Source organism: Engystomops pustulosus, chromosome 1, assembly GCF_040894005.1.
Source record: "Engystomops pustulosus chromosome 1, aEngPut4.maternal, whole genome shotgun sequence".
NCBI lineage: Eukaryota > Metazoa > Chordata > Amphibia > Anura > Leptodactylidae > Engystomops > Engystomops pustulosus.
The window spans coordinates 188,530,415-188,557,399 of record NC_092411.1 but is presented as its reverse complement, the minus strand read 5'-3'; the positions used below and the strand labels follow the sequence as shown (position 1 = coordinate 188,557,399).

The following is a 26,985-nucleotide window of genomic DNA, read 5'->3' as shown; positions in this document are numbered from 1 at the left end:
TTATCTTATCAACCCAACCCCTTCTACCCATGATCTAAATCCCTTCAGTCCTTATGTTTCTTCTTCTCACGTCCACTAACAAAACTTCTTTTGTAGTGATTTTATCCTCAGCCTGTGCAGAAGAGGAAGTCTCAAGTAGTGGAGAGGTTTTTCTAATTGTAGAACAGTTGTGGAAAAATGAATTGCTAGGGCAAGGAGTGGTTATTGTAGCACTTAAGACATGTCTGTGCTGAGTTCTATGTCATGAGAGGAAAGTCCATTTATTAAAGGTTGATGGAAAAAGTATGTGCAAGTAAATTTATCCTTTTTTTCTCATTGTTTCATGCTATTTGTTATTTTTATTGTTATTCTTAATTTTCTTATTACAGGCACTGGTATTCATTGTGAACCAAGAAAGGAGTGCATGCAGTACTTTTCTTGCAGTGAAATCTGACTCATTTATCTTAGGATTTTCTGTGACTATTTTTGTCACATTTGTATTTTTGCACCATTTGTGGCTTTTCCACTCACTTAGCAAAGTTAACCGCAAAATAATTTTTTTCTGTGATGCACCTGATATCTTTGAAATCCAAATGTGGATATGTGAAAAAGTCACAATTTTGGTGCAATCATGGTTAAAATTCACAAATAAACTCCAGTCCAGATCAGGTGAAGGAAAACCTATAGGAGGGATTACAAAGAAAACCCCACAATCACAGTTGCCTGATATATCAACCTCTAAGATAAATCAAACAAGCCCAAAACCCAGAAAAACCAAGAAAAGACATGCACAAATGTCCTGACTAAAGATAAATGACCCCCATTGTCTGCCATATAATCGACTGATCTGGTGGCCTGAGGAAGAGTTCTTGACAATGTGGTCAGTTAGGGCATATCACTTATTACTCGCTGACCCTGATACCCTGAAGCTTACCTAGTTTATTGATTAAGTGAACTTAAAATGACCATACCTATGGAAACTTTACAATGACATAAGGTTGTATGTTACACATTTGCATTTTATACATTTTAATATACCCTATATACTTGAGTATAAGCCGACCTGAGTATAAGCCAAGGCACCTAATTTTAACAGAAAAAAATGGGAAAAACTATTGACTGGAGTATAAGCCTAGGGTGGGAAATGCATTGGTCACAGCCAGCAAGCCCCTTCCCCCTAGTATATAGCCAGAGTTTGCCCCCAGCATATAGCCATTAGCCCACTGCCCCCAGAATATAGCCAGCAGCCCCCTAGTATGTTCCCTGCCCCCTAGTATATAACCATCAGTCCCCTTGTATAAAGCCAATGCTTGTCCCCTTGTATTTAGCCATTGCATGTCCCCAGTCTATAGCCAGTGCCTGACCCCCAGTATATAGCCAGTCCCTGTCCTGATGAGGATCTGCAGAGGGCATCTGAAAGATGAGTACAGAGTTTATTTTTTATAGACTTCAGTATAAACCAAGTGTTTTGTGCTGAAAAACTTGGCTTATACTTGAGTATATACGGTATTACAAAAATAAATCGACCAGTAGTTTGGGGGTAGTTTGGGGGTAGTTTTTGTCGCAGTGTGTGCTGTAGATCCCTCCTTGGACCAGAGTAAGCAATACAACAACAACATTTTGTTATATTTTACACATTTTACATAGTATTTTTTAATTAAACTAAACATTTAATAGTATGTAATTTTATTTCAGATATATAATGTAGATTTCACCTGCAATCAGCTTATATTCCAGGTAAATATTGGCTACTAATGACACATAGCTAACTATGTGTTTACTTTGATGGGTGATGATGATACTCATAGGACTCTTATCGGGTTTCAATATGCATTCTTTCACTTATACACCACTTCCTCTTTAGTTCATGTTTACACTTGAAGCCTCCATATTCCCTGATAAGAACCTATTTATTCTAGAGAAAGTTGTTAAAAATGGATTTATGGATATATGCTGTCTGGGAAACCTTCACAAATCATAAAAAATAAACTGTGGCTCTGTTCACACTAGCAGGAATGCTAATGTTTACAGTGCTGTGACAGGCCATATAAAAAATGACAATGGCTGATCCAGTTGACTACAAGACAGGTGAAGCAGGGTTCTATGGGAGTTTTGGTATTTCTGATCACCCCACTGCATTTTTTGCGCTGACAAAAAAAAAAGTACCATGCAGAAACCTAACAAAGTCTAACAAAGCCAATAATCTAGCATTGTAAATGAGCACATTAAAATCTGAAATTTTATCTCAAATCTATTAGGTCTTTTTTGTTTATTTTTCTTTTTTTTTACATGGATTAGAATATCATGAAATCTCAAATTTAGAGGAAATCTAAAATGAAGCAAGATAAACCTGGGGCACTTACTTATGGATCCAGGCACATGACTGTGGTAAAAACTTTAGCCCCTTGGGCTCATTAGCAAAATTATAACAGTTGATTTTAGAAGGAAGGAGGCCACAGATAAGAAATATAAGAAGATTTCCACAGTAGGGCTAAACCGAAAGGTTACACAAGAAAAAAAGCTGATTTTATAGACTACCCAAATAATAGTGGTATAGAATTTTTTGCAAGGGTTTTACTGCCTACAAATTGTGACATTTAAAATACAGCAGCTGACCAATGAAGCCATGGACCTTCTCATTTTACAGGGACACCTGTAAATATGTCTAAAATTTTTAACTCTTGTCCCACCTCAACCTTTATGTCAAATAGACCCTTTCATCCAGGGTTTTACATTTACAATAAATTGAACTTTGATTTTTTAACAAGCTGCCGTTATTTACAACACATGACTTATTTATAATATCTTTTGTTATTGGTACATGCGGGACGTTCTTTACTGTTTATTCTTCTGTCTTATTCTTATTTTATGCAACAATGGAAAATGTTAGATGCAACTTCAAAAATATGATAAAATGAGAGCAATAGTCACATAAATATGCCAAAAGTAAACATATTTTAGCAAGAAAAGATATATCAACTTAGCTCCCCCTTCCCACATTTCATAGCTGCCATTACACTGTGGGAGGAGCCTCTGTGTTCTGCAGGAAGTGATTCCAGTCTCTTATGAGACTTTTATTTGAAACAGTGGCGTAGCTAGGGTTTCAGCAGAGGGGGAGTGCCCACAACCAAATGTTTTTAACTGAAAAGCCACTTTCTACTATTTGAATGCTGCTAGCAGTTGCCAGGTTCTTGGCGCAAGTAGAACGCTGTGTGTGCCGTGAACTCTGCCCTTTTCACAGCGTCATTGTGTTACGTCCATCAACTGTGTCTCCCACTCTTCCCGCCCCCTCTGTAAAATTGTAGAAAAAATTGTAGAAAAAATCTTAAGAATGAAACACAAAAGGGCTGATGCTGTGGGATCATCTACAATAAGGCATATCAATGGTAAATATATAGTGCTAATAGAAAAATATGTTCCTCCAGCGAAAGTACTGCACATATAGATATACACCTGAAATCTATATATCACAAATATTAATATAAATATATTCAAGCAAAGAATATACCAAACACATAGATACCAATGACTAGGCTGCACATATAAATATTCACCAGCAATGAATAAACAGCACATTATAATATCCTGCACAAATCGTATAAAAATGAATTTACTGCATGATTAAATACTGTACATATCTGCAGTAAATTACCACAGATAAATATATACCAGCATTAAATGTACAGCACATCTGAGCTGCACTCGAACACAGACATTACTTACTTTTAGGCTGCAGCTGTTACATTCAACGTCTGTGTTGGCCTGGTTCTTTAGGCTTTTCTTCCTGTAGTCTCCTCATTGTTCCCAATCCCTCTTCGTCAGGTAGAGAACGCCATGGAAACTTCTTCCAGCCGTAACTTATCACTGCAGAATTTGCCAACCTGGTGACTCTGTCCTCCGGAGAATATCCCCACCCTCTAAAAAAAATCTGTCAATATAATGTCCCCTAGGTAACAGCTAAGGGCTTCACAATGTCCCCACTGTATATACAGATAATACCCCTCAATATATTATAATAAATACTTTCGTATACTTCCCCCTTATTAATTCATATTTAATCCTAATTAATTTAAATAGCAGAGCACCGCTAGTATGTAGCCCTGAACATGCCCCTAGTATATCATTTCCCTCCACACATGCCCCAGCAGTATATAAGTAGCCCCACATATGCCCTGCAGTATAACAGTAGCCCCTACACATGCAACCAGCAGTATATAGGTAGTCCCCACACATGCCCCAGCAATAAGTAGGTAGCCCCCCACACATGCCCCAACATTATAAAGGTAGTCCCTACACATGGGCGAGAGTAGCACACTAGGAGATCGCCTACCAAAACCTACCCGTCATCCAAGCCCTGGGCCCAAGAAAGTCAAAGGGTCTGGAGCCCACGCTCTGTTTTTTAACAGCCATATTTTAGTTTCCATTTTGCAGCAAAGTACATAGGATAAATTCACCTACGTCAATCTCTGTTGTCAGTAGGGCTTACATGCCAAATAAACCATCACTGCTTTTTTTGAAGTGTGGAACATACAATCTCATTATAGATTATGAGATCTCACTGGCAGGGACTCATTTTGGATCCCCCTACTTAAAAACACCCAACTTACAGATGACCCCTAGTTACAAATGGACCTCTGGATGTTGGTAATTTACTGTACTTTAGCCTTGGGCTATCCTGATCAGCTGTAACAGTTATCAAATGTGTCTGTAATTGAGTTTTATTGTTAATCCCGGTTCTTATGATAACCCAACTTTTTTAAAATCCATATGTCACAGAGACCAAGAAAAATATCATATAATAAATGTTGACGCTTAAAAGATTAATTTCTACCATGGTCCATTTTCATGATCCTAATGAACAAATTTGGCCACTTAATAGTTAAATCTTCGCCGCATACTTTAATCACCTGGTCCTTAGTCAATGGTCCACTTCAATGATGTAGACCTTTTCTGTGTTACTCCCAGCCAATGAAGAACATATAGAATGTGACATGTGGGAGACACCTAACAGTATGGGTAGCTTTTTTACACCTGGGTTTGGTCTCAGTCTGTGAAGCATCTGTCTACTAGTCAAAATATGTGCTAAAGTATGCAGAGGTAACAACCAAAAATAATACATGTGAAATATAGTTCATATTTTTGTCTCATGATTATGGAGGACTAGTTGATAATGTCTGGCTGATTTCCCGGTATGTATAACTTAAATGGATGTGAAAAAGGGAAATTGTAGTCTACAGCAGATGAACTCTACATTATTACCGGTTATAAACACATTTATATCTGGGCTTGGTAACAGCAGCTGGTTCTTAACAACTGACTCATTTATATGTGCATTGAGTATAATCTTCATTTCATTTCATACCAACCTGAATTCTAGGTGTGCTGTTAGTTCTACTAGGTTATACTCATATATGGTGCATTCATATACTGTATCATAATGCAATGCAAATCAGAATGCAAGAAATTCTATCAGATTGTGTACCTTCAATATATTGAACAGGCTCTATTGTATTGAACAACTATTGTATTCATGGGTATAACGTTAAGAGATGCAACTAATGATGCCTGGGTAACTTAAGGGTCTATAAGGTGTTTAATTTTATACAAGGATACAGTGCAACAGAAATAACTTTATAGTTTGTGCAAATTTAGCATTGGGACCCAGCAGCTCTAAGTTACACATACAGAAAACATGTATTGTTGCTGACTTCTGCCTCATATCCCCTATATGTAAAATGGACTGAATAACAATGGCCTTGAATTAGTAAATGATTGTTCACCATGAGCGTACCACTATGTTTTCTTAAGTATACAGCCATGTGTAATGCAAGTTGACTTCAAGAAACCCTACACCATCTGTAGCCATGTCATTATTGTAATTTCATCCCTAGAGAGTGGCCTCAGTTTCCTGTAATGTTTTGAGAAAAGATACCAAAGGCTCCATCCGCCTTTCTCATGGCAAATGGATGCAGTTATAGGAGCCAGGATATGCTGATTCATTTTAACTGCTTTAAGGCAAGCCCTTTGTCCCTGCTCTCATACTTCTTGGTCTAGAGAAGAATAGAGGAATCCTGATAGGATATATCAAGCTTTCATTTTGAGAATATGACATGGCAGCGTCCGCCACTGCCAAGAAACTATCTTGCTGGGGAAACTACAGATGTCAAGGAACTATCCTTAGCAAGAGGTAACGCTCTAAACTAAATTCTTATAAGTTGTATGTTGCCTCGTACATAAGATTAGTGACTCTGTGAAGAAACATCCTTTGTTCAGTGATTTACAAGTGTGCATTATATTACAGCGCTCTGATGCATTATGATAGTCAGTGGCAAAGCTCGTCTGGATATTTGTACATGATGGTATGGGTTAGCTCTCCTGCTGCTTCATTCTTCTGTTTTGGAGTCAAGTTTTTTGCCAAAAGATTGTTTTCCTTTCTTCTGTGTGCTGTATACTTGAATCAGTCAGCTGCCCTTGGTCTTGTATCTTTGACACTGAGGCGTTGTTGTCTGCATGAGAGAGTACATTACTGCTCTCCCCAGCTCACCCAGTGCCAGATCCGCTCCCATAACTTCATTCTTGGAAGGTTTTTGAGTCTCTAGGGAGATAAAACACGGGCAACATTTGCTCTTGCCTAAGCAATTTCAGAAGGCATTCAGACTTGCTTTGTTAATGTTGTTACTAAAGGTGGGCATAGGGGCATGAGAATTTCTTCTCAGTGTAATGTCATTTCTCTCTATAGGTCTTGTTAATATACACAGTTTATGTTCCTCATGCTAGTAAATAGTATTATCATTATTATGTTTCGATTTTATTATAATATTAGTATTACTTTGTTTGACTTATATATATATACAATTAATGCATTAAAGCAAACCTGTCATGGTTATTTGCGACTCTAAATCACAAACAGGTTATCTGGTGATCTAGTGTCCCAATTCGAACTACATGCAGAGCCATATTTGTCATTAGGGCCTGCGTCAAAGGCGTCCAGTTAAGGAGGGACATCCTCAAGAGCATTATTTTTTCCTATTTATTTATTTTTAATTTATATAATTGATTACTAGCACAGACTTTATCATAATTTATAGGATGGTTTGGCTCAAAAAGTCTATAGGAGTGGGAGCAGGAGGGTTTTGAAATGTATAGCAACATAGGGGAGTAGTAATCTATAGGTTAATGAGGGGCTAATGGTCTATCAGAGGTTAGTGGTCTATTAAAGGCACAGGGGTGTCATTATGTATGGGAACTGGGCAATAGTACCTCAATAGTACCACAACTTGTGATGTTCTAATGGCATCAGGGGTGCTCTGAGTCCAACAGTAAAGGTTTCCAAATGTATGAATACCAGAATCGTATAAAGAAATGGATGGCACTCACCGATCTTCCAAAAATATACTTTTCTTCTTTTTAATTCTGTCACAAATGTAATACAAACATACTCACAAGAGAATAACAGGGTGATTTGTGGAAGAGAGCATGTGCAGTGTGCCCATAGACAAGAAGAAAAGTATACTTTTGGAAGATCGGTGAGTGCCGTCCATTTCTTTATACAATTATAGTCTAGTTTTATGCTGTATCCTTGTTTAATCCTACAAAAAATGCCAAGCTTCAAACAATTTGTTGCACAAATATAAAGAGATTTTTATTAATTCACATACAAATTTAAATGAATAGACATACATTTAAAAATAAATACACCGTACTCGAGGAAAACACCTGAACCATCCGGCTGACACTGACAATGATATAGCAAAATGCTTATATTGTAAATACAACAATTTTTATTTATGTACAAATATATCATTTCATATTTCTCAACCTACCTATTAGTTCATATATTTATAACTGTAGTATATAGTACCATAAGACTTAATAGTTGACTGTATATTGACATTCAGACAAAGTCCACAATGACCAAGAAGTTAAACTGTAAATGCAATGAGGTTGAGAGCAAGTTCTTATCAATAAATGTGCCTAAGTCTATCTATAATGAGTCATACTTGCTTAACGAACAGCCAGCGTCTGCCTGGATGACTGACAACCCTCGATTACCATAAACCAAATAACCTAATAATAATATCATTATAGAAACAAGCAAAACATTACGGTTGTCAATTATATATGGACCCTATATAGGGGCATGTGCGGATTCAGCACAGAGGTATGAATAGTATAGTATGGATGCTGTCCAAAGTTGACTTTAAAAAGCAAAAATATATACTTAAAAATATATACCTAAGATTATTTGACTCCTCTCTAGTGTTCTTGACAGTCAATGAAGCTGTAAAGCTTGGGCTAAGTACACATTCACTGGATATATGGTCCAAGCATACTAAAACCAAGGTGTATTTTCCCAGTTTCAGACTTTTTAAAATGGCCTAAGACAGCATCAATATCCAAACACACCTATAATGCCAATAGCATAGAACGAATGCAACCAGCGGAATCTGGTGAATTGTGAAAACAGAAATATAATGAGGTCAATTTATGATTAGTTTCCTTGGTCATGTGAGCATTTCTATATACAGAATACGTTTTTCATCAGGAGGAAGTATTATACTTGTCTATGCCCTCAGAGCCACAAACTAAAGAGCAAGAACAACAGGAGACATCCTAAGTATCAATGTTTTGTACAGTTGTAAATAAGCTTTGCAAACGTCACTGTCCATACAAGAGTTCTTTCCAGTCATATTAGAAACCAAATGCCTTAAGATAGAATGGTTTGTAAGGAACTAGAACTAAAATTAGAAAATAGAAATGTAATACATGAAAAGGATCTTTCTGTCTTCTGTAGGACAATAGAGTTTACCAAACCTTGTACAAGAATAATAGATTACATTACACTTCCTACAAATATCCTGTTGGCAACTGTATAAAATGTCTTGAGGGGATGGTTTTCACAAGATATCTAACTATTTATTTTTTATATATATATTTTATGCTATTATGCTATTTCTACTGAGGTAAAATATGAAAAATGTGATCATCTGAAAAAAGTACATTTTTCATTTAAATTGTTTAGTTGTTCAAAACATTAATATTGGTGACCTTTGCTTAGAATATATCAGCAGAACGCTGTGCTCAGGAGAGTGCTGAGGTCTTTTTTATTGTGAATTCTGGTCTTTTTCTTCCTAAGCAGTTTTGATTTAGTATGCATCACACCCAGTGGTCACCTTTACTAACAGCTTGCTGTGATGGCCAAAATCCTTATTCTATCAGTGGTTGGATTCTGAAATCACTTGAAAGATCCTGGGAATCAATCCTTAGTGCTTGTTCTAATTCAAACTTGCATGTATTCTGCCTGCTTATATCTGGTACCTCCTAACCCTCTTGGCTTGTCTTCCTGGTTATCCCTTTTGTCTATCGATTTGTTACCTCTTTGTCCTCTAGGTTTTGACTCGGCTCTGGCGACTTTTCCTATTAATTTTTTTGTCTTTTTGTCTGTTGTTATCACTCAAGAGTTAAGCAGGGTTGCCCAGCTACTGTCCACTGTCTAGGATGGTTTAGATTAGTTAGGGACTTTCTGGTGGTATCCGTTTAATGGCTCTCTGTCTGTTCCAGGGCTGCCCCTTACAGTGACTTTTTTAAGAGTCGCAAAGCCACTCCAGTCCCCCCTCAACATATGAGTGGTCGATTTTTATGTGACTATTTAAAAAAATGTTTGCAAAAACAGTGTTGACAGATGCATAAATGAGCCAAAGCCACTTTATTAAATCTGACAGAGTTCCTAAAACAAAATAAAAACCTTCAGATGGAGCCAGCCTAATGAGGAAAGTCCTCCAGTGATAGTTTTTGAATATGACAGCTTTGATGTGGCAAAGAGAACGCATCCCTAGTGAAGAGCAAATGAAGAGCATCCCTTTCACTTACCCTTCCGGACAAGTTTACAGAAAGTGCATTGTCCGACCATCATGCACTCTGCTGCGATTCACTAAGATGGTGCACCCAATATCCTGCATGCGTCGCTTCCCCGCTCAGGTCAGACAGAGTTCACCTTCTTCTTCCTGGTGCATGTAAATGCATTGTCTTATGGCACAATTTGAAAGTTAAATCCTGCGCTCAGTCCAAATCCATTGGATCGTCCGATGGCACGCCCTCCGATTTCTGTTGCATGAAAGCCAGCACAGCTGCGTCAAAATCCGATCGTTAAATATCTGTCACAGCTGCGCAAAGCCAAAAAACATTGGAAAGCTCTTCTATCTATAACTTTGGACTTATTTTGGTCTCACTTTTATTTGCTACAATATCTTGACTACAATCACAGAATCCCTGCAAACCAGTAACACATTTGCTGGTGAGATTCCTGTGTGCTTGGCCTCCTGTGACCAGTGGTGTACCACAAACAAGTAACACACAAGTCCAGCAATTTTGATTGAATCTCGTCATAAAAAGCCGGCAGTCACCACACCCAGACTCTACACGATAATGCTGGAGGATCAATGGTAGTCATATAAAACATGTTTTTGTGAGTTTTAAACTTATTATATATGAGTCACGGTTATAGCACATTTTACTGATTTAGTTTTGCTCTGGTCGTTGCAATATATAGCAAAATGTATCCAATGATTTGGATGTGATCTTATATATAACTGTGCCTGTACATTTTGGAGTATCATATTTGGACAATTTAGGTTTTTTACCCCAAATAGTGGTAGTAGTGCCAATATTACATTTTACTATCTATAATGTTTATTGCCTTTTTATAATAAATATAGTACAATTTATTTCTTATATGTTCATTTTTTATTAAAAAAAAGTGACTAATAAATGTATAATATTCTATGTTTGCTGGTGCTAGACTAGTATAGTTTTTACTTTTTACATTTTGATGCCATCAACTCCAGTGGGTGGGGGCCTTTTAAGACACATTTGGAAATCAGATTTAGGACTCCAGTAAGGGGAGGTGTAGAAAGAAGAGTAACATCTCTTGAAACACTTATAGGTGTACCAAATTTATAAAACAGTTCATAAATTTGAAGCATTTGAAGTCAACTCAGATTAAGTTCTTATGGATTTGATTATAAAAATGCATTTGCATATTTCCTAGAACCCCACCGTAGAACATAAATCTTCAAATGGCTGCAAAGGTGGCCTTTAATGGCAAAGTCTAATTACCGTTTATACTCGTGTATAAGCCGAGTTTTTCAGCACAAAAAATGTGCTGAAAAACCTCACTTCAGCTTATACACGAGTCAATTAAAAAAAAATAAATGTTAATACTCACCCTCCGGTGCCCGGATCCATCGGCGGCGGCTCCCGATACCCGGCGGCGGCTCCCGAAGTTCAGCACATTAAATAAACTTAGCTCTCACCTCCCGGCGATACTCACCCCCGATCCACGGCGCCGGCTTCCGATCCTCGTTGGTGGCTCTCGATCCCCGGCTGCGGCTGTCTTCTTTCTTCTTTTGCCGGTGGAGTCGCGTCCATGCGATCTCCCCGCCGGCGCTTACTATGATGCGGCGGTGTGACGTCATCAGCGGCGACACCGCCGCATCATAGTGAGCGCCGCCGGGGAGATCGCATGGACGCGCCTCCGCCGGCAAGAGAAGACAGAAGACGCTGCCGGGGATCGAGAGCCAACGCAGAGGATCAGGGGTGAGTATTGGCGGAAGGTGAGAATTAAGTATAATTTTTTTAAATGTGCTCAACATACATGGGGGCAGGCTGGCTGTATACCTGAGGGGGCAGGCTGGCTGTATACCTGAGGGGGCAGGCTGGCTGTATACCTGAGGGGACAGGCTGGCTGTATACCTGAGGGGGCAGGCTGGCTGTATACCTGAGGGGGCAGGCTGGCTGTATACCTGAGGGAACAGGCTGGCTGTATACCTGAGGGGGCAGGCTGGCTGTATACCTGAGGGGGCAGGCTGGCTGTATACCTGAGGGGGCAGGCTGGCTGTATACCGGAGGGGGCAGGCTGTCTGTATACCTGAGGGGGCAGGCTGGCTGTATACATGAGGGGGCAGGCTGGCTGTATACATGAGGGGGGGCAGGCTGTATACCACTTGGGGCTGGCTGTATACTACACCCTCGGTTTATACTCGAGTCAATAGGTTTTCCCAGTTTTTGGTGGTAAAATTAGGGGTCTCGGCTTATACTCGGGTCGGCTTATACTCGAGTACATACGGTATTCACTTTTACATTGCTTTACTATTATATACAGTACTGCTCAGTGAAATGTTGTTAACTGTGATGGTCAATATGTAGTCAGCAGCTAATTTAGACCAGTGCTCTGGAAAAAAAGGAGCAGAACTACAGTGCAATGGTTCTTTTTCTAGACAGTTAGGATCACACTGCACAGTCCGAAGACCTTCAAAGTGATCCCTGTGTGAATTAACCATGTGATAGCTGACCAATAGGAAAAAAAGGCCTTCATAACTCATGATCCACTCCCAGATTTATGCCTTGTACTGAGCCAAACTAGAAAATAAATTATACAAATAACATTGATTTACACACTGAAAATATAAAAGTATAGTTCCCAAAACCATTTTGTCTCTAAAATTTTTTACCACTTCAAAAATGGAAAAATGTTTTTTTTTAAATAATTTTTTGCCTTTTTTCCGATAATATTTAAAAAATATATATTGTATGCATCATTTAATTGCATAAAACGATGGAGTAATATGTCCTGAAAAAAACTATATAGAACATATGTATGTTGAATTAGAATTGTATTATTTATTCTCAATTAAATAGGTCCATCGCTAAAGTTTAAAAAATGTCCCGTTCAAAAAAGGGATAAGGAATCTTATTACTTCCCTAATAAGTCTTCCAGCAGTCTTTTTGAGTAATCAATGTTGAGAAAGTTCCCAATTTGTTGACCAATCCAGTAAATATAATATACATATAAAGCACTCGTTGGCAGTTTCGTAAAGTAGCCATGGCAGTTTCCTTAAATGGTTTCACAATATGAAAGAATTAACCTTTCTGCACAATTTCATTCCTTTTAGAAACAGGCTCAGCTGGTTTTTGTGCACCATATAGCCATAGCTAAGAAGAAAATTCTAGCAACATTTTGATGGTAATTGGGCCTCAACTTTTGTGAAGGCCAGAAATTTGTAGAAAAATGCAGCAGTGAACAAAACTCCAAGATATTTTCTGTGTTTATCTTCTTAAAAACTGACACATTTCATTTAACTGCATACCGTCCAATTAATTGGACAAGTTTATGTGCCCAGCAGTAACCTTAGGAGAATTCTGTGGTGGGGAAATCCATGAAGCCTTAGAGACCTCAAAACACATTTGTTTGTGTTATTCAGGGTATGGTGCCCATTCCAAAGAAGGGTCAAAAAGGAGTAAGGAAATGTAAAACCAAATTAAAGACGGAGAGAAACTTTTTATTACATAACAAGTTATTCTGCCATTAAGTTTTTGTGTAAATGCTATCTCAAAATCAAAAGCCTGGAGGAAACATACATTTCGGCAGTAGAATTGGTTGTACGCTAAATTAAATTTATAAGTTGGTAAATTATAGCCTTGTGTTCCTTGTCAGCTTTAGGATCTGACTATTCTGTTCTGTGTCTTGTAGATATGGGAGGTGTCTTACATTCCTAAGATGTCACAACTCAAAGCAGTTGTCAGTAATCACTGCACTAGTTTTCTATTTCTTTTTGTCATTAGGACACCTCTATACACATTGGGGCACATTTACTAAGGGCTTTGAGCCAGTTTTCCGATCGGACTTTGCACTTTCTAGTGGAAACTGCTTGCACAGAGGACCTGTCAATTATAAAAAAAAGGCACTAGGAGCTGTTCACTAAAGTACAGCAGCTTGTACGAAGTACAATAGGAACGCCAGACTGCGCTCAAAGCAATTCGGCGTATTCATGAGGGTGCGGTCCGAGGCTCTGCTTCTTCCCCGGACCGCCCATCCCACTGCATAGGCCGGAGGTGACTACCGAGCTTCATGCTGCTGTCACCGCCTCCTAGTCCCACCCCTCATGAATACGCCAGACCACTTTGTCCGTTGTTCCTATTGTACTTCGCGGCTGTGTCTGCTAGCTTTATCGGAGGGTTCCAATAAAGCTAGCAGTTTATCACTAAAAATGCTAAAAATAGGCTAGTGCTAGGAGCTGCGTACTTTAGTAGGCAGCTACTAGTGCCTTTTTTTATAGGTGACAGGTCCTCTTTAAGAAGTGTCTGTACCGCAAATGTGTTGCACAAGACCGTTTTGTGGCGCAGCTGCACTAGGCACCACATATCACCAATTAGTGGGCATTCCGACACTCAGTCGGACCGTGCGCCAGATTTAATATGCTCGGGCTAGAGCCTAACTTGCTGATCAGTGGAGGTCTCAGGGCTGAGAACCCTGCAGATTGCGAGAACAAGGGGTCTGACCGACCCCTTGTTGCTCTCTAAGAGTAAGGGCCCTGCATGACCTTTCTGCTCCATTAATCTCTAAGGAGCTGACGGAATCTGCCAAGTGCTCTGAGGAGCGGCGAAGGGTCCGACAGACTCACTGGGGCTCATTTACTAAGGGTCCGAATTTTCATCTGGTTTCCCGATGATTTCCAATTTGCGCCGAATTGCCCCGAGATTTTGGCGCACACGATATGATTTTGGCGCATCTGTGCTGGCTTTCACACAACAGAAATCGGGGGGCGTGCCCATCGGAAAACCCAACGGATTCGAAAAAAACGCAGAATTTAAGAAAGAATTTGTGTCGCAAGATCAGGACTTTCCTTTCTACTACGTGCCGCTGGATCGCGAATGGGCCGGGTAGGTAAATCTGCCCCATTATGTACTTTGTGTATTACATACTGTTCTTTGAAGGGTCATTTGTTAGTATGTTGCAACAACAATAATCTTATAGTTGGATGTCAGATATGGATAAAAGAATAGATTTACATACTGTATGATTTTTTTTATTTTTCTTAATAGGTTTTTGTTTGCCTAATGTTACATGATAAGGACATAATCTATTATTATACTTTTAAAGCCATCCTTTTTATGTTGGAAGTTAAAAGTAAAGAAAAATTCTCCTGTGTCCTGTTTATCCGACTGATTCAGACTGAGCACGGGATTTAACTTTCAAATTATGTCGCAAGGCACTTACATGCACCACGAACAAAAAGGTGAACTCCATCGGACCTGAGCAGGGAAGTGACACATGCACGACATCGGGAGCGTGATCTTAGTGAATCGCGTCATTCTCGTCAGACAATTCACTTTTGGGGAACTTCGGCGGACAGGTAATTAAATGTGCCCCTATTATGTCAGCATCTGCACAGAGTATGACTGGATAACTCTCCATAGATACCTCAATTTGCTCTAGACCAGGCTAGATTGCAGCCCCCATATTCAAGATAGAAACCAAAAACTGATTATAAAAAAGTGATACATTATGGTGCTTATTTACTAAGGGTCCCGCGGGCGCATTTCTGCCAGGTTTTCCAACTTATCGGGGATCGTGCCGCCGGGACAGGGATTTAGAAGGGCATTGCGTGGACTCAATCAAATTTTGACACAGTCGCGCTGGCTTTCACGCGACACAATTCGAAGGGTGGGCCCGTCGGACGATCTGACGGATTCTGAAAAAAACGCGGGATTTAACTTCAAAATTGGATCGCAAACCAAGCACTTGCATGCACCAGGAAGAAGATAAACTCCGGCGGACCTGAGCGGGCAGCGACACATGCAGGATATCGGGCTCACGATGTAAGTGAATCGCAGCATCGGGGAATACACAGGACCGGGTAAGTAAATGTGCCACTATGTTTTCTGGGTTTTATTAGCAAAAATGAAAATGTTTGACACGTTCCCATATATATATATATTTATCTTGAGTGACCTTGCAATTTTTGAGGCAGCATAGGAAGGATATATTAAATGAGCAACAAGTGCACACAGGATTGTGGCTCCATCAATGTTGCAGGTTGCAGAATCCAAAAGCTCAATGCTTTTCACAGTATAGTCCAGAAATGTAAAATGAATTCTGGTTGCTATTTTAATACATTATACCAACTGTAAATTTTCAATTGTGATTTCAATTTGTGTAGAAAATATGGTATCATTGTTACATTTCTGATTTACTTCTTTGATTTATCTTGTTACATAATGAGGTGTGACTTTGATAGACTAATATGTTGACACATGGAGGAATGTTTAGCCAAAATTTTCAATACTGTCATTATTAGGTTAGTGTTGAAATTGGATTTAGTTGCTCCTTGCCAACTTCTGTAAAATAAATTTACATAGGCTGGCAGATCAACAGAGAGGAGAGTCAATGAAGTAATTTACTGGTAGTACATTTCCTTTTGGCCTTCGTTGGAGTAGCCCAAAAAGCTGACTTCACTCTTTCTGCTGTTGTCTAGGCTTTTTGTTCACCGTTTCTGAGTTATCTCTGTGAATCATAGAAGCAACTCATTGGCACATTTGCCAGCACCCATCTCTTCAGGCGCTTTGGCTGTGATAAATCTAAATGGGCATTAAGGATATGTATGAGGAAGGGACAGTAATAGACATAGAAGTAATTGTTTAGGGTACTCAGAGTCCTAAGAGAATCTCAGGGGATGCCTAGAGTTGCTTTCTTACCCAGAAATGTTTATCCTGATATAACACTAAATCCTTTTACAGTATTGTGACTTGTTCTTAGAACTTACAGTGTATGCCTTCCCTAACCACATTATTGGCATTTATTGGTATTAATGCTGGAGGATTAGTAATAGTAAAGGTAAATAATAAAGATAATTATTACACAGTATTAGTAAATATGTTCCAACAATTTTCCATGTAAATGTGTCAGATGACTTCAAGAGATTCCAAAGAAATTCTCGTGTAACAGTATACCTCATATGATTTGTTATCCATACCTTAGTGTCAATGTCAGGTGAGTAACTTGAGGAACAATGAGGGTGCGGTCACGCACTGGCCCAGGATCCTTAGGGAGCACATAAAAAGAGACCACTTTGTGCTACTATAAATGATACATTATAGTTTGGAGAGTCAATTTTGCATTGGAGCACTGGAGTTTCAAGTTACACCTCTTATAATTTACCAAAAATAATACAGTCAGCTTTTGTAAAATTTGAGCTTACAGTATCCAAATGACATTCAGTAAGGTCACTGCACACAGCCATATTACAGATTTGTGTTTTTGGGTATAGCCAGCTATGTGCCTGTACTGTACCTTGACGTTTATTTGGAGTTCATTGTGTATTATGGTCAATCCTACCCTGATTTACAATACTAGAATTATAGTAGATAAGGTTGAAAAAAGGCATTAACCCATATAAATCCTACACTTTTGATTAAGAGGACAGAGGAATAAAAAAACTACATGGCTGATGCCAATCTGTCCATATTGGATAAAAATGATTTCCAAACCCAAGAATGGCAGAATAAGGCTACATGCACATGATGTATTCCCGCCGTACAGTAGTATGGCAGGCATACATCGGTGCCGGGGAAAGGAGGAGGCTGAGAGCACTGCTCACCCAGCCCCTCTCCACAGAAATACACAGCGAGCAGCGCCGTATTCCGTAGAAAGATAGGAAATGTCCTATTTTCTATGGGCTACGGAACACTATGGTGCCACACGTGTTCTGCACCGTACCACTCTCGTGCGGTTCCTGTGACTGTAGCCTCCCTGGAGCAACATCAGTTTAAAAATATGTTTTGTTTGCATAAGGGGAGATATAGAGGCCCAGATTTATCAAAAGTGAGGCAAACTAAGAGCAGTTTGCCTCATGAATGCGCAAGGTGCGCAAGATAATTAGTGCAGGGCCTTCAATTATCTAGCACACCCTGCACTGCTCTGGAAGTGGCACCACTTTTTGGTGCACCTTCAATAAACAGTATGCAACACAATTTGAGTTGCTGTATTAAATGTGTTACAAACTCTTTTTCTGTCAGCCACAAAACTAGCGTAACCTGTTTAATAGTTCTGGGCCAACGTGCCTTCTCTGCCATTTTCAGCGGAGCAGGGTAGACAGGGATATGAATGCCAGCGGCCCACTGTATTCACTTAGCCAGCAAGCAGGGGGAAATTTAAAACGTCAGTTCTAATATATTTTCCCTACTGTATTTTTGTTCTCAAAAAAGGCATCCAGGCTCCACCATCATAACATCCTGCAGAAGAATGCTCCATAGTCTCACTGGTCTTACAGTAAAGAATCCCCGTCTATGGTGACGAAGCGCCTCTCCACTAGGTGTTTTATGTTACAATATAGCTCCTCAACAAATAACTGGGCATTTTCCATAATATTCACTAAAAGTATATCATTAACTACCGTATATACTTGAGTATAATATACACCTACAGACACAAAACTAAGCCATTTTTAGCCGAAAATATACAAAAATCTTTATTGCATTTCATTAAAAAATTACATATTCCACAAAGGGAAAAAGGGGGTGGGGGATACAAGCGGATGGTGAGGATGTCACACAGGGACACTTAAAAACATAGGCGACTGGGAGAGTGATGAATATTAGAACATCATGTCACATGGGTTTAAAAGTGATCGTATAGTTCATACACAAATATATGACAACAACCATGCACAAGATACTGACAAATATTCAGGCTGAAAATGCAGCTTTTTAAATGCATAAAGTGCTCAGTGCATGTGCAAATAATACATTGTAAACGTACCCATGTTTTAATTGTATCTCCCGTCTGCTGTGGATGGATTCCCCGACGCGCGTTTCGGCGCAAGCCTTCGTCTGGGGGTGTTGTTCCTATGGCTGCAGCTGGATTTTATTTAGGCCAATGGTGGAGTCGTGCACTCACCTGGTTTAAATTATTAATTCGGACCGGCGGAGCTACTGGGCGCACACACGCCGGAAGGTATCCGCCCCCAGCCCACGCTCGTCCCCGTGCACGTGACCAGTCATGTGACGATGACGTCACACCCGGACACGTGACCGGAGGGAGAGTCATGGAAACAAGGGGCGGATCCCACCGTGTGTGCGCGCACACCCCCGGTGTATTGACAGGTGAGAAGTGTGCCGATGTAGGAGTTAATGGGAGAAGATAGAGAAAACTAGTGGGATAACTCTAAGGTTACCGAAGTTTCTATTAGGCATCAATTGTTCCATAACAAGGTGGATTATATACATTCTATATCGATAGTCCATAAAACCAAAGAAGGGAAGGAACAAAAAAATAATAAAATAGTTATAAATGAGTTCTTGGGCAGATTATACATTTATCTATTTAAAGGTATATGGGTCAAATTATATATTTGTCTATTAAAAAATATATATGTTATGGATCACCTCTATTTTGGACTTAGGTAGTGTGAAGGTAAGTGCAAAATGTGATTGGTGAGTGTGATAGGTGATGGGGTGAAGAAATGAATGGGGGTGAGGAGTGAGAAAGGGGGCGTGAAAATAGAGGAGATCCATAAAAATTTCAGTATATGGCTCACTATCATATATGACAACTTTTCAATTAAACAATGTTAAAGTAAACCAGATAAAGCCTTATCTATATGTGGGTGCATTTATTAATAGACCATGTGAATGTATGAATGGAATATTCCCATAAAAAGACGACAAAGTGATTAATACAAAATGTGACATAGTTGTTGTCCTCATATGAATACTTCATAATATATGTGTACATCAAAAAATTGGAAAATAAAGAATAAAAAATGAAAAATAGAAGGTAGGAATAGTGGTGTTACATTTATGCAGTTAAGTCCAAAAAAGGTGTCCAAATGTACTGCCCTTAGCGTTGATTCCGCAATGTCGGAGATATTCATATTCAAATCAGGGTGCTGCCTTTAAGAGAAGATGTATCCGTTTTCCAATTTTATGAGGGACTATCAGTTCTCCAAGACACCTACATTTTCGCATACTCAATCAAATGCAGATCCTGCTAAATAACTAAAATAAAATTAGTTATACAAGAAAATAGACAAACTTATGATAAAAAAAGTCAAAAATTTAAAATTAAAAACCCTGCACAACCCGGGTCGGAAGTCAGAGGAATGGTGCGTAAGTCAGGGTCTCATTAAGGCCTTCTGGGCTCAATGTTTTGAGGGTCCAGATCCACTTGGTCTCACATTGTGCCAATTTTTGCGCTACAGGACCTCCCCTGATGTTGTTTTTAATGTGATCTATGCCACAAATGCGAAGGTGTTTAGGGTTACATTCGTGGCGTTCCTTGAAGTGTCTTGCCACTGGAAGTCCATCAGTGCAAAAATCTGGGTTGCTCGCTGCCTTGATATCCCGTACATGTTCCCGTACTCAGATTTTGAGTTCTCTAGTGGTTAAGCCAATGTATATCATACCACAGGGGCATGTGGCATGATATACCACCGCTCTGGTATTGCAGGTGATGGTATGTGTGATTTTATATTCCTTCCTACCACCTGAATCTGTAAAGGTTGTGGTTTTGATAATATTGGGGCAAGCTACACATCGACCACAGGGTTTGCATCCCCATTTTGGGCCTCTATTGTCTAGAAAAGTGTGGCTTTCTTTTTTTGTGTAGTGACTAGTCACTAGCAAATCCTGCAGATTTTTGGATCTGCGGGCTGCTACACCCGGATGTATTGGGATATACTTTTGTAGTACTGGATCTGATCTTAACAGGGGCCAGAAACGCTCTAGAACTTTTTTCATGGGCTGCCATTGTGAGTGGAAATCTGTTATAAATCTCACCTTTTGATCTTCTTTTTGTTTCTTTTCAGGATAAAGTAACTGTATTCTAGGTGTTGATTTGGCTCTATGGTAGGCCTTTCTTAAACATCTTTGGCTGTATCCCCGATTTGTAAATCTTCGTCGAAGTTCTTGTGCGCGGTATTCAAAGGTTTCATCTGTCGAGCAGACCCTTCTAATTCGGAGATACTGTCCAGTGGGTACAGCTTTTATAGTTTGTGGTGGGTGAGAAGATGAGGCGTGTAGCAGGGAGTTGACTGCAGTTTCTTTTCTGTATAGGTCCGATCGGAGGAATCCAAATTCATCTTTTTCTAGAAAGACATCCAAAAATTCAACTTTGTTGGTATCGCATTTGTGTGTAAGTTTGATATTGATGTTATTCACGTTTATTCTCTGAACAAATGCATCCAGCTGCTGGGTCGTCCCCCTCCAGACGACCAGGATGTCGTCGATGTACCGTGCCCAAAAGATGACACGGTCCATCTCGACATCCCGGTCGCCCGTGAGGAGGTCCCTCTCCCACAGCCCCAGGAACAAATTGGCATATGAGGGGGCACAAGCCGCCCCCATCGCCGTTCCCTGGAGCTGTAGGTAGAAGGATCCCCCAAACACAAACACGTTGTGGCAGAGGACGAATTCCAGCAGCTGTATAATCAGACCCTTCAGGCCTTCCTCCAAAGTTGTTGTGTTTAAAAAGAATTGTGTTGCCCTAAGACCATCCGAGTGTCTAATGCTGGTATACAGCGATTCTACATCGAGGGTAGCAAGAATCATGTCTTGCTCAAGATGTATACCCTCGATTTTTTGTAAGAGATCTGATGTATCTCTCACATATGAGGGCAAGCATTCCTCATTATTTTTTTGTTCCTTCCCTTCTTTGGTTTTATGGACTATCGATATAGAATGTATATAATCCACCTTGTTATGGAACAATTGATGCCTAATAGAAACTTCGGTAACCTTAGAATTATCCCACTAGTTTTCTCTATCTTCTACCATTAACTCCTACATCGGCACACTTCTCACCTGTCAATACACCGGGGGTGTGCGCGCACACACGGTGGGATCCGCCCCTTGTTCCCATGACTCTCCCTCCGGTCACGTGTCCGGGTGTGACGTCATCGTCACATGACTGGTCACGTGCACAGGGACGAGCGTGGGCTGGGGGCGGATACCTTCCGGCGCGTGTGCGCCCAGTAGCTCCGCCGGTCCGAATTAATAATTTAAACCAGGTGAGTGCACGACTCCACCATTGGCCGATCCCTAAATAAAATCCAGCTGCAGCCATAGGAACAACACCCCCAGACGAAGGCTTGCGCCGAAACGCGCGTCGGGGAATCCATCCACAGCAGACGGGAGATACAATTAAAACATGGGTACGTTTACAATGTATTATTTGCACATGCACTGAGCACTTTATGCATTTAAAAAGCTGCATTTTCAGCCTGAATATTTGTCAGTATCTTGTGCATGGTTGTTGTCATATATTTGTGTATGAAATATACGATCACTTTTAAACCCATGTGACATGATGTTCTAATATTCATCACTCTCCCAGTCGCCTATGTTTTTAAGTGTCCCTGTGTGACATCCTCACCATCCGCTTGTATCCCCCACCCCCTTTTTCCCTTTGTGGAATATGTAATTTTTTAATGAAATGCAATAAAGATTTTTGTATATTTTCGGCTAAAAATGGCTTAGTTTTGTGTCTGTAGGTGTATGTTTTCAAAAAGCCAGCCAGATGATTTTTGACCGAGATTTAGAAAGGGTTGACAAATAGAATGCCATTATCTTGGTACTATGGACATTACAAATTTATACCCTTTTCCATATTTGTAGCCCAATTTTTTGCAATACTTGAGTATAAGCTGAGATTTTCAGCACAATTTTTAAACTGAAAAATCTCCACTATGCTTATACTCAGGTATATAAAAAAATAAAGTTCTCACCCTCCAGTGCTGACGCCCGGTGTCCTCTTCTCCCTGCAGTACATCTTTGGGTACCCAGCTGAGCTGATATATGCGTCCATGTGATCTGCTGGCACAGAAACCATGACGCCTGCTGACTTCATAGTTTGTGTGCAGGCAGATCTTATAGACGTGCATCTGCCATCCCGGCTAGGAACCCGAAGAGGAAGTGGGGGGTCAGTGCTAGAGGGTGAGTAGTAAGATTTTTGGGCTTTCTGCTGGACATTTTATTAATGGGGGTACTCTGCTGGACCTTTAATTAATTGTGCACTCTGCTGGACATTGCTTTAATGGGGACACTTTGCTGAACAATACATTTATGGGGGCACTCTCCTGGACATTTTATTAATGGGCGCACACTTCTATTTCCCACCCTAGGCTTATCCTCGAGTCCATATGTTTTCCCAATTTTTTTGTAGTAAAATTAGGGGCCTCAGCTTATACTTGAGTATATACGGTAATTACATATCTGTTCTTTACTGTAATGCAAAGCCTTGTACAGTACTGTGAAACTGTTTTCATGGTTCAGACTGATGTAAATGCTAACAAAGTCTGGTCTACTTTCAGCTGAGTGACTGGTTACTAACAACTGAAACTACAAAAAGAACTTAACCAAAAAGCACTGTCCATTGACCTTGATAGAATAGCATTGTGTATATCCCTGGCTAGATGTTATCATAGTAAAACATGTTTATTGGTTTCTCGGGAGGTTATAATTCATGTGCGGATTACGTTTGTTATTTCTACACACAGTCTTCTTTTTGTGCTTGAAGACCACTTTGTCACTTTGTTGTTATTGTTCTCTTGTAATGGAGGTCATTAAACTAAATGCCCCCCCTTTGTTTTCTGAGAGAATAGTCTTTTGCCAGTTGATTCATGTGAGATTTTGGGTAAACATTTCCCAGTGACAGGGCCACCCTTAGGCTGAATTGTGACATTTTGTCCATCGCATGTCAGAAGTAAAAGAGGATATATTTCCCTTTAGCGTTTAGTGTATTCTAGGTCTCAAGGTCCAAGCACTTTATATTTTCTCCAAGGATTAAAATTGTTTTTTTTTTTAATTTTCCATTAGGTTGCTGTGTTAGGGTTTTTTTTAATAGGATATTTTGGGCTTTTGATTGGAAGAATGCACCAAAAAATGAAAGAACAGTAAATGTTAGTAATAAAAGCCAATACAGGCAGTCCCCGGGTTACGTACAAGATAGGGTCCGGAGGTTTGTTCTTAAGTTGAATTTGTATGTAAGTTGAAACTGTATATTTTATAATTGTAGATCCAGACAACAAAAAAATTTTGTCCCCAGTGACAATTGCTGATTATTGCAATGTGGGACTATAGTAAAGCATTCAGAGAGCTTTAACAAAGGTCAGATGGGTCTGTCTGTAACTATGGGTTGTCTTTAAGTCGGATGTCTTTAAGTAGGGGGCCGCCTGTAACCATTTTAAAAAATGTCCACTAGTAGGACTCCATTGCACTTGACAGTGACTTAATTATGTCTGAGTCTTAAGGACATGGATACAACTGAATGTAAGCAAGGTAGACCAGCTTGCATACACATGGGACTGTGTATGTGTCACATACAGTATATACACGTATATTGTATATAAATGAAGCGGGCCATATGTGAAAACACTGCTTCAATAAATAGAATGGCAACTTTTTTATGTATTTACATATCATGAATCTGATCATTCTAAAAATCAAATAGACAAATAAAGCAGACATTTCTAAGAAATAGTTTAGTGTATGTACTGGATTAGACTGTATCATTAGATATTAAAATAACTTCTGGTTGAACAGTAACTTTCTGTTGAGCACTGCAATAAATTCTGGATCTACCATGTATAAGCAAAAGGAAATAATTAAATTCGGCTTGTTTTAAATCCACAGCATAAATATTGACGTAAAAATAAAAATGTGTAAAAAATAAAATTGCATGGTTAAATGAAACAATAGGAAACAACAATTTCATCCTAAAATATCTCACACATTACTCTAACAATATACATTTTTCAAGTAGCTGTGTTGTAATAATATTTTGTGGAACATTTTAATTTAAAATCCACTATATTTCCATAGTCCATGTACCATATTTCATGCAGCCTAATAAAGTATACATATGTATTGTGTGAAAGTTGTTGTGTGAATTGATGTTTAATTCACAACAAAAAGTTGTTGGCCTGTGTTACCATGCAGGTGGCAGGTTTCATGAAGGCAATCTCACGTAAAGGAAATTTGGTGGCCATATGTTTGAAAGTGCCAGTGGGATCCCTGGCCTAGAGGTTTGGGGATGTTTGGGGGTCTTGGCTGCAAAGGACTAGCAATAAAGACCTTTCTACCTAAAGAAGGTGGTCTAGTCATGTTTAGGCTGATACAAGGATTGTGTGACAAATTACATAATCTACAGGTTGTGGATCAAGAAGGCCTTGCTAAAGTAGAACAGCAACATTATTGGCTATAAAAGGGAGCGTGTGAGTGACCACATCCAGTGAGTGCCATTGCCTAAGCCGACTTGATCGACTACAAAGAAAGAAAGAGCGTGTCCACAACTTATGAAGAGAGAGAGGCAGGGCTGTCCAATAATAAGCCTATTGCCCAGCTCCAGTGATAAAATAAAATGGTATTGCCCAGTAATCAAAATTCCAGTGTGCTCATTACATGCTTAGACATCTATAAACATTTCCATCACAAATGTGAAAATAATATAGCATCTCATTGTCCATGCATGAGGTATTTCTATACTTGGCTGAACAAGAGGTCTACCCCATGGGGTGGCCTAACGAATAAGGTAAGCACCCTGTAAGTTATCACATCATACCTCATACATTATCAAATGATAACAAGGATAGTAAGATAAGGTTTCTCTTATCTTAAATTAAAGAAAAACAAAGGTCAACAAAGGTGGAACGCCCAGTTTTAGGTTTTCAGTTTGATCTAGCAATACAGATATTATAAACGCACTGCTAAAGTTATTCTCAGATCATGTGGAAAATACTGAGATGCCATCTTTACAGCTGCTTCGCACAAAGTTACCGTAAGTATCTGTGGCATAATTATCATGCAGCAGTTTCTATTTTTATACAGAGGCTTAGCAGTGACGTCATGTGGACAGTGCATGCCCACTACAACCTAACATAGGCCGTAGCCAGAGGCTGTAGAAGCCACATACTGGGGCAGATTTATCAAGCTGTCTGAAAGTCAGAATATTTCTAGTTGCCCATGGAAACCAATCACAGCTCCCCTTTAAAATATTCATGAGCACTGGTAAAATGAAAGCTGAGCTGTGATTGGTTGCCATGGGCAACTGGAAATATTCTGACTTTCAGACTGATTGATAAATCTGCCCCACTGTCACTGATAAGTCTCTGTACAGAGACTGGGGAAAAGCAGAGACACTGCGCTGCATGCAGTGCCGAAGAGAGGTAAGTGTAGTCAGTGGCGAATTAAGTGTCTCATGGGCCCTAGGCTGCTCACACGACTAGGGCCCCCTCAGCGTCCAAGAAACATGTTCCCAAATGTTACGTGTATTCTATATACTCATTATACTCTATATTCTCTTAATCTTTAATCTTATACTGTTCATAAAAGTAATTTAATTATGAACTTTAAACCTGCCCTTATAACCCATCTATTTAGAAAAGCCAATCAAATTTCCTAACTGCATGAAACCGCCCACCCTGACAACCATCCAGAGAAGATCTCCCATGATCACAGTATGTGGACTGCTGCCCCTGACTGGCCGGACCTCTGCAGCTGAACTCCCCCTCATTCTGCAAATACTTGTGTATGAGCCAAGGCACCTAAGTTTACCACAAAACAACTGGGAAAAGTTATTGACTTTATTATAAGCCTGAGGAAAGGAAATGCAGACGCTTCTCTAATGAATTGTCCACAGTATAGCCCCCCTTTGATTAAATATCTACAGCAGATGCCCCCTTTAATGAAATGTCAACAGCAGAGCCCTCCTTTAATAAATGTCCACAGCAGCACCCCCTTTACAGAAATGTCTACAGCAGAGCCCCCTTTATAGAAATGTCCCACAGCAGAGCCCCCTTTAATAAAATGTCCACAGCAGAGCCCCTTTACAGAAATGTCAACAGCAGAGCTCCCATTTACTAAAATGTCCACAGCAGAGCCCCCTTTGTTGAAATATCCACAGAAAATTCCCCCTTTAAAGAAATGTCCACATGAGATGCCCCCTTTAAAGAAATGTCCACATGAGATGCCCACTTTAATGAAATGTCCACAGCAAAGACCCCATTTAAAGAAATGTTCACATCAGATGCCTCCTTTAATGAAATGTCCACAGGAGATGCCCCCTTTAAAGACATGTCCACATCAGAGACCCCTTTTACGTGTCTACAGAAAGGTCCCCCTTTACAGAATGACCACAGCCCCCCCCTCCTTTATTAATGAAATGTCCACAGCAGA

General features: G+C 39.7%; 1 protein-coding gene across 5 annotated transcripts in view; it reads left to right on the top strand.

Annotated features, from left to right (window-relative positions):
- Positions 1-26,985, top strand: part of SHROOM3 (shroom family member 3) — a 236,223-nt gene that overhangs the window by 129,756 nt on the left and 79,482 nt on the right. Inside the window, exon 3 of one of the 5 annotated variants that reach the window (XM_072115779.1) lies at positions 1,675-1,716. The exons of 3 other annotated variants lie outside the window; for them this stretch is intronic. Coding sequence is in view for 1 of the 2 variants with exons in the window: in XM_072115753.1 (XP_071971854.1) it covers positions 6,090-6,166 (77 nt within the window). In the remaining variant the exon portion in view is untranslated. Of the gene's footprint in view, positions 1-1,674; positions 1,717-6,044; positions 6,167-26,985 lie in introns of those variants that run through there. One more of the 5 variants, XM_072115753.1, reaches the window with a different exon arrangement.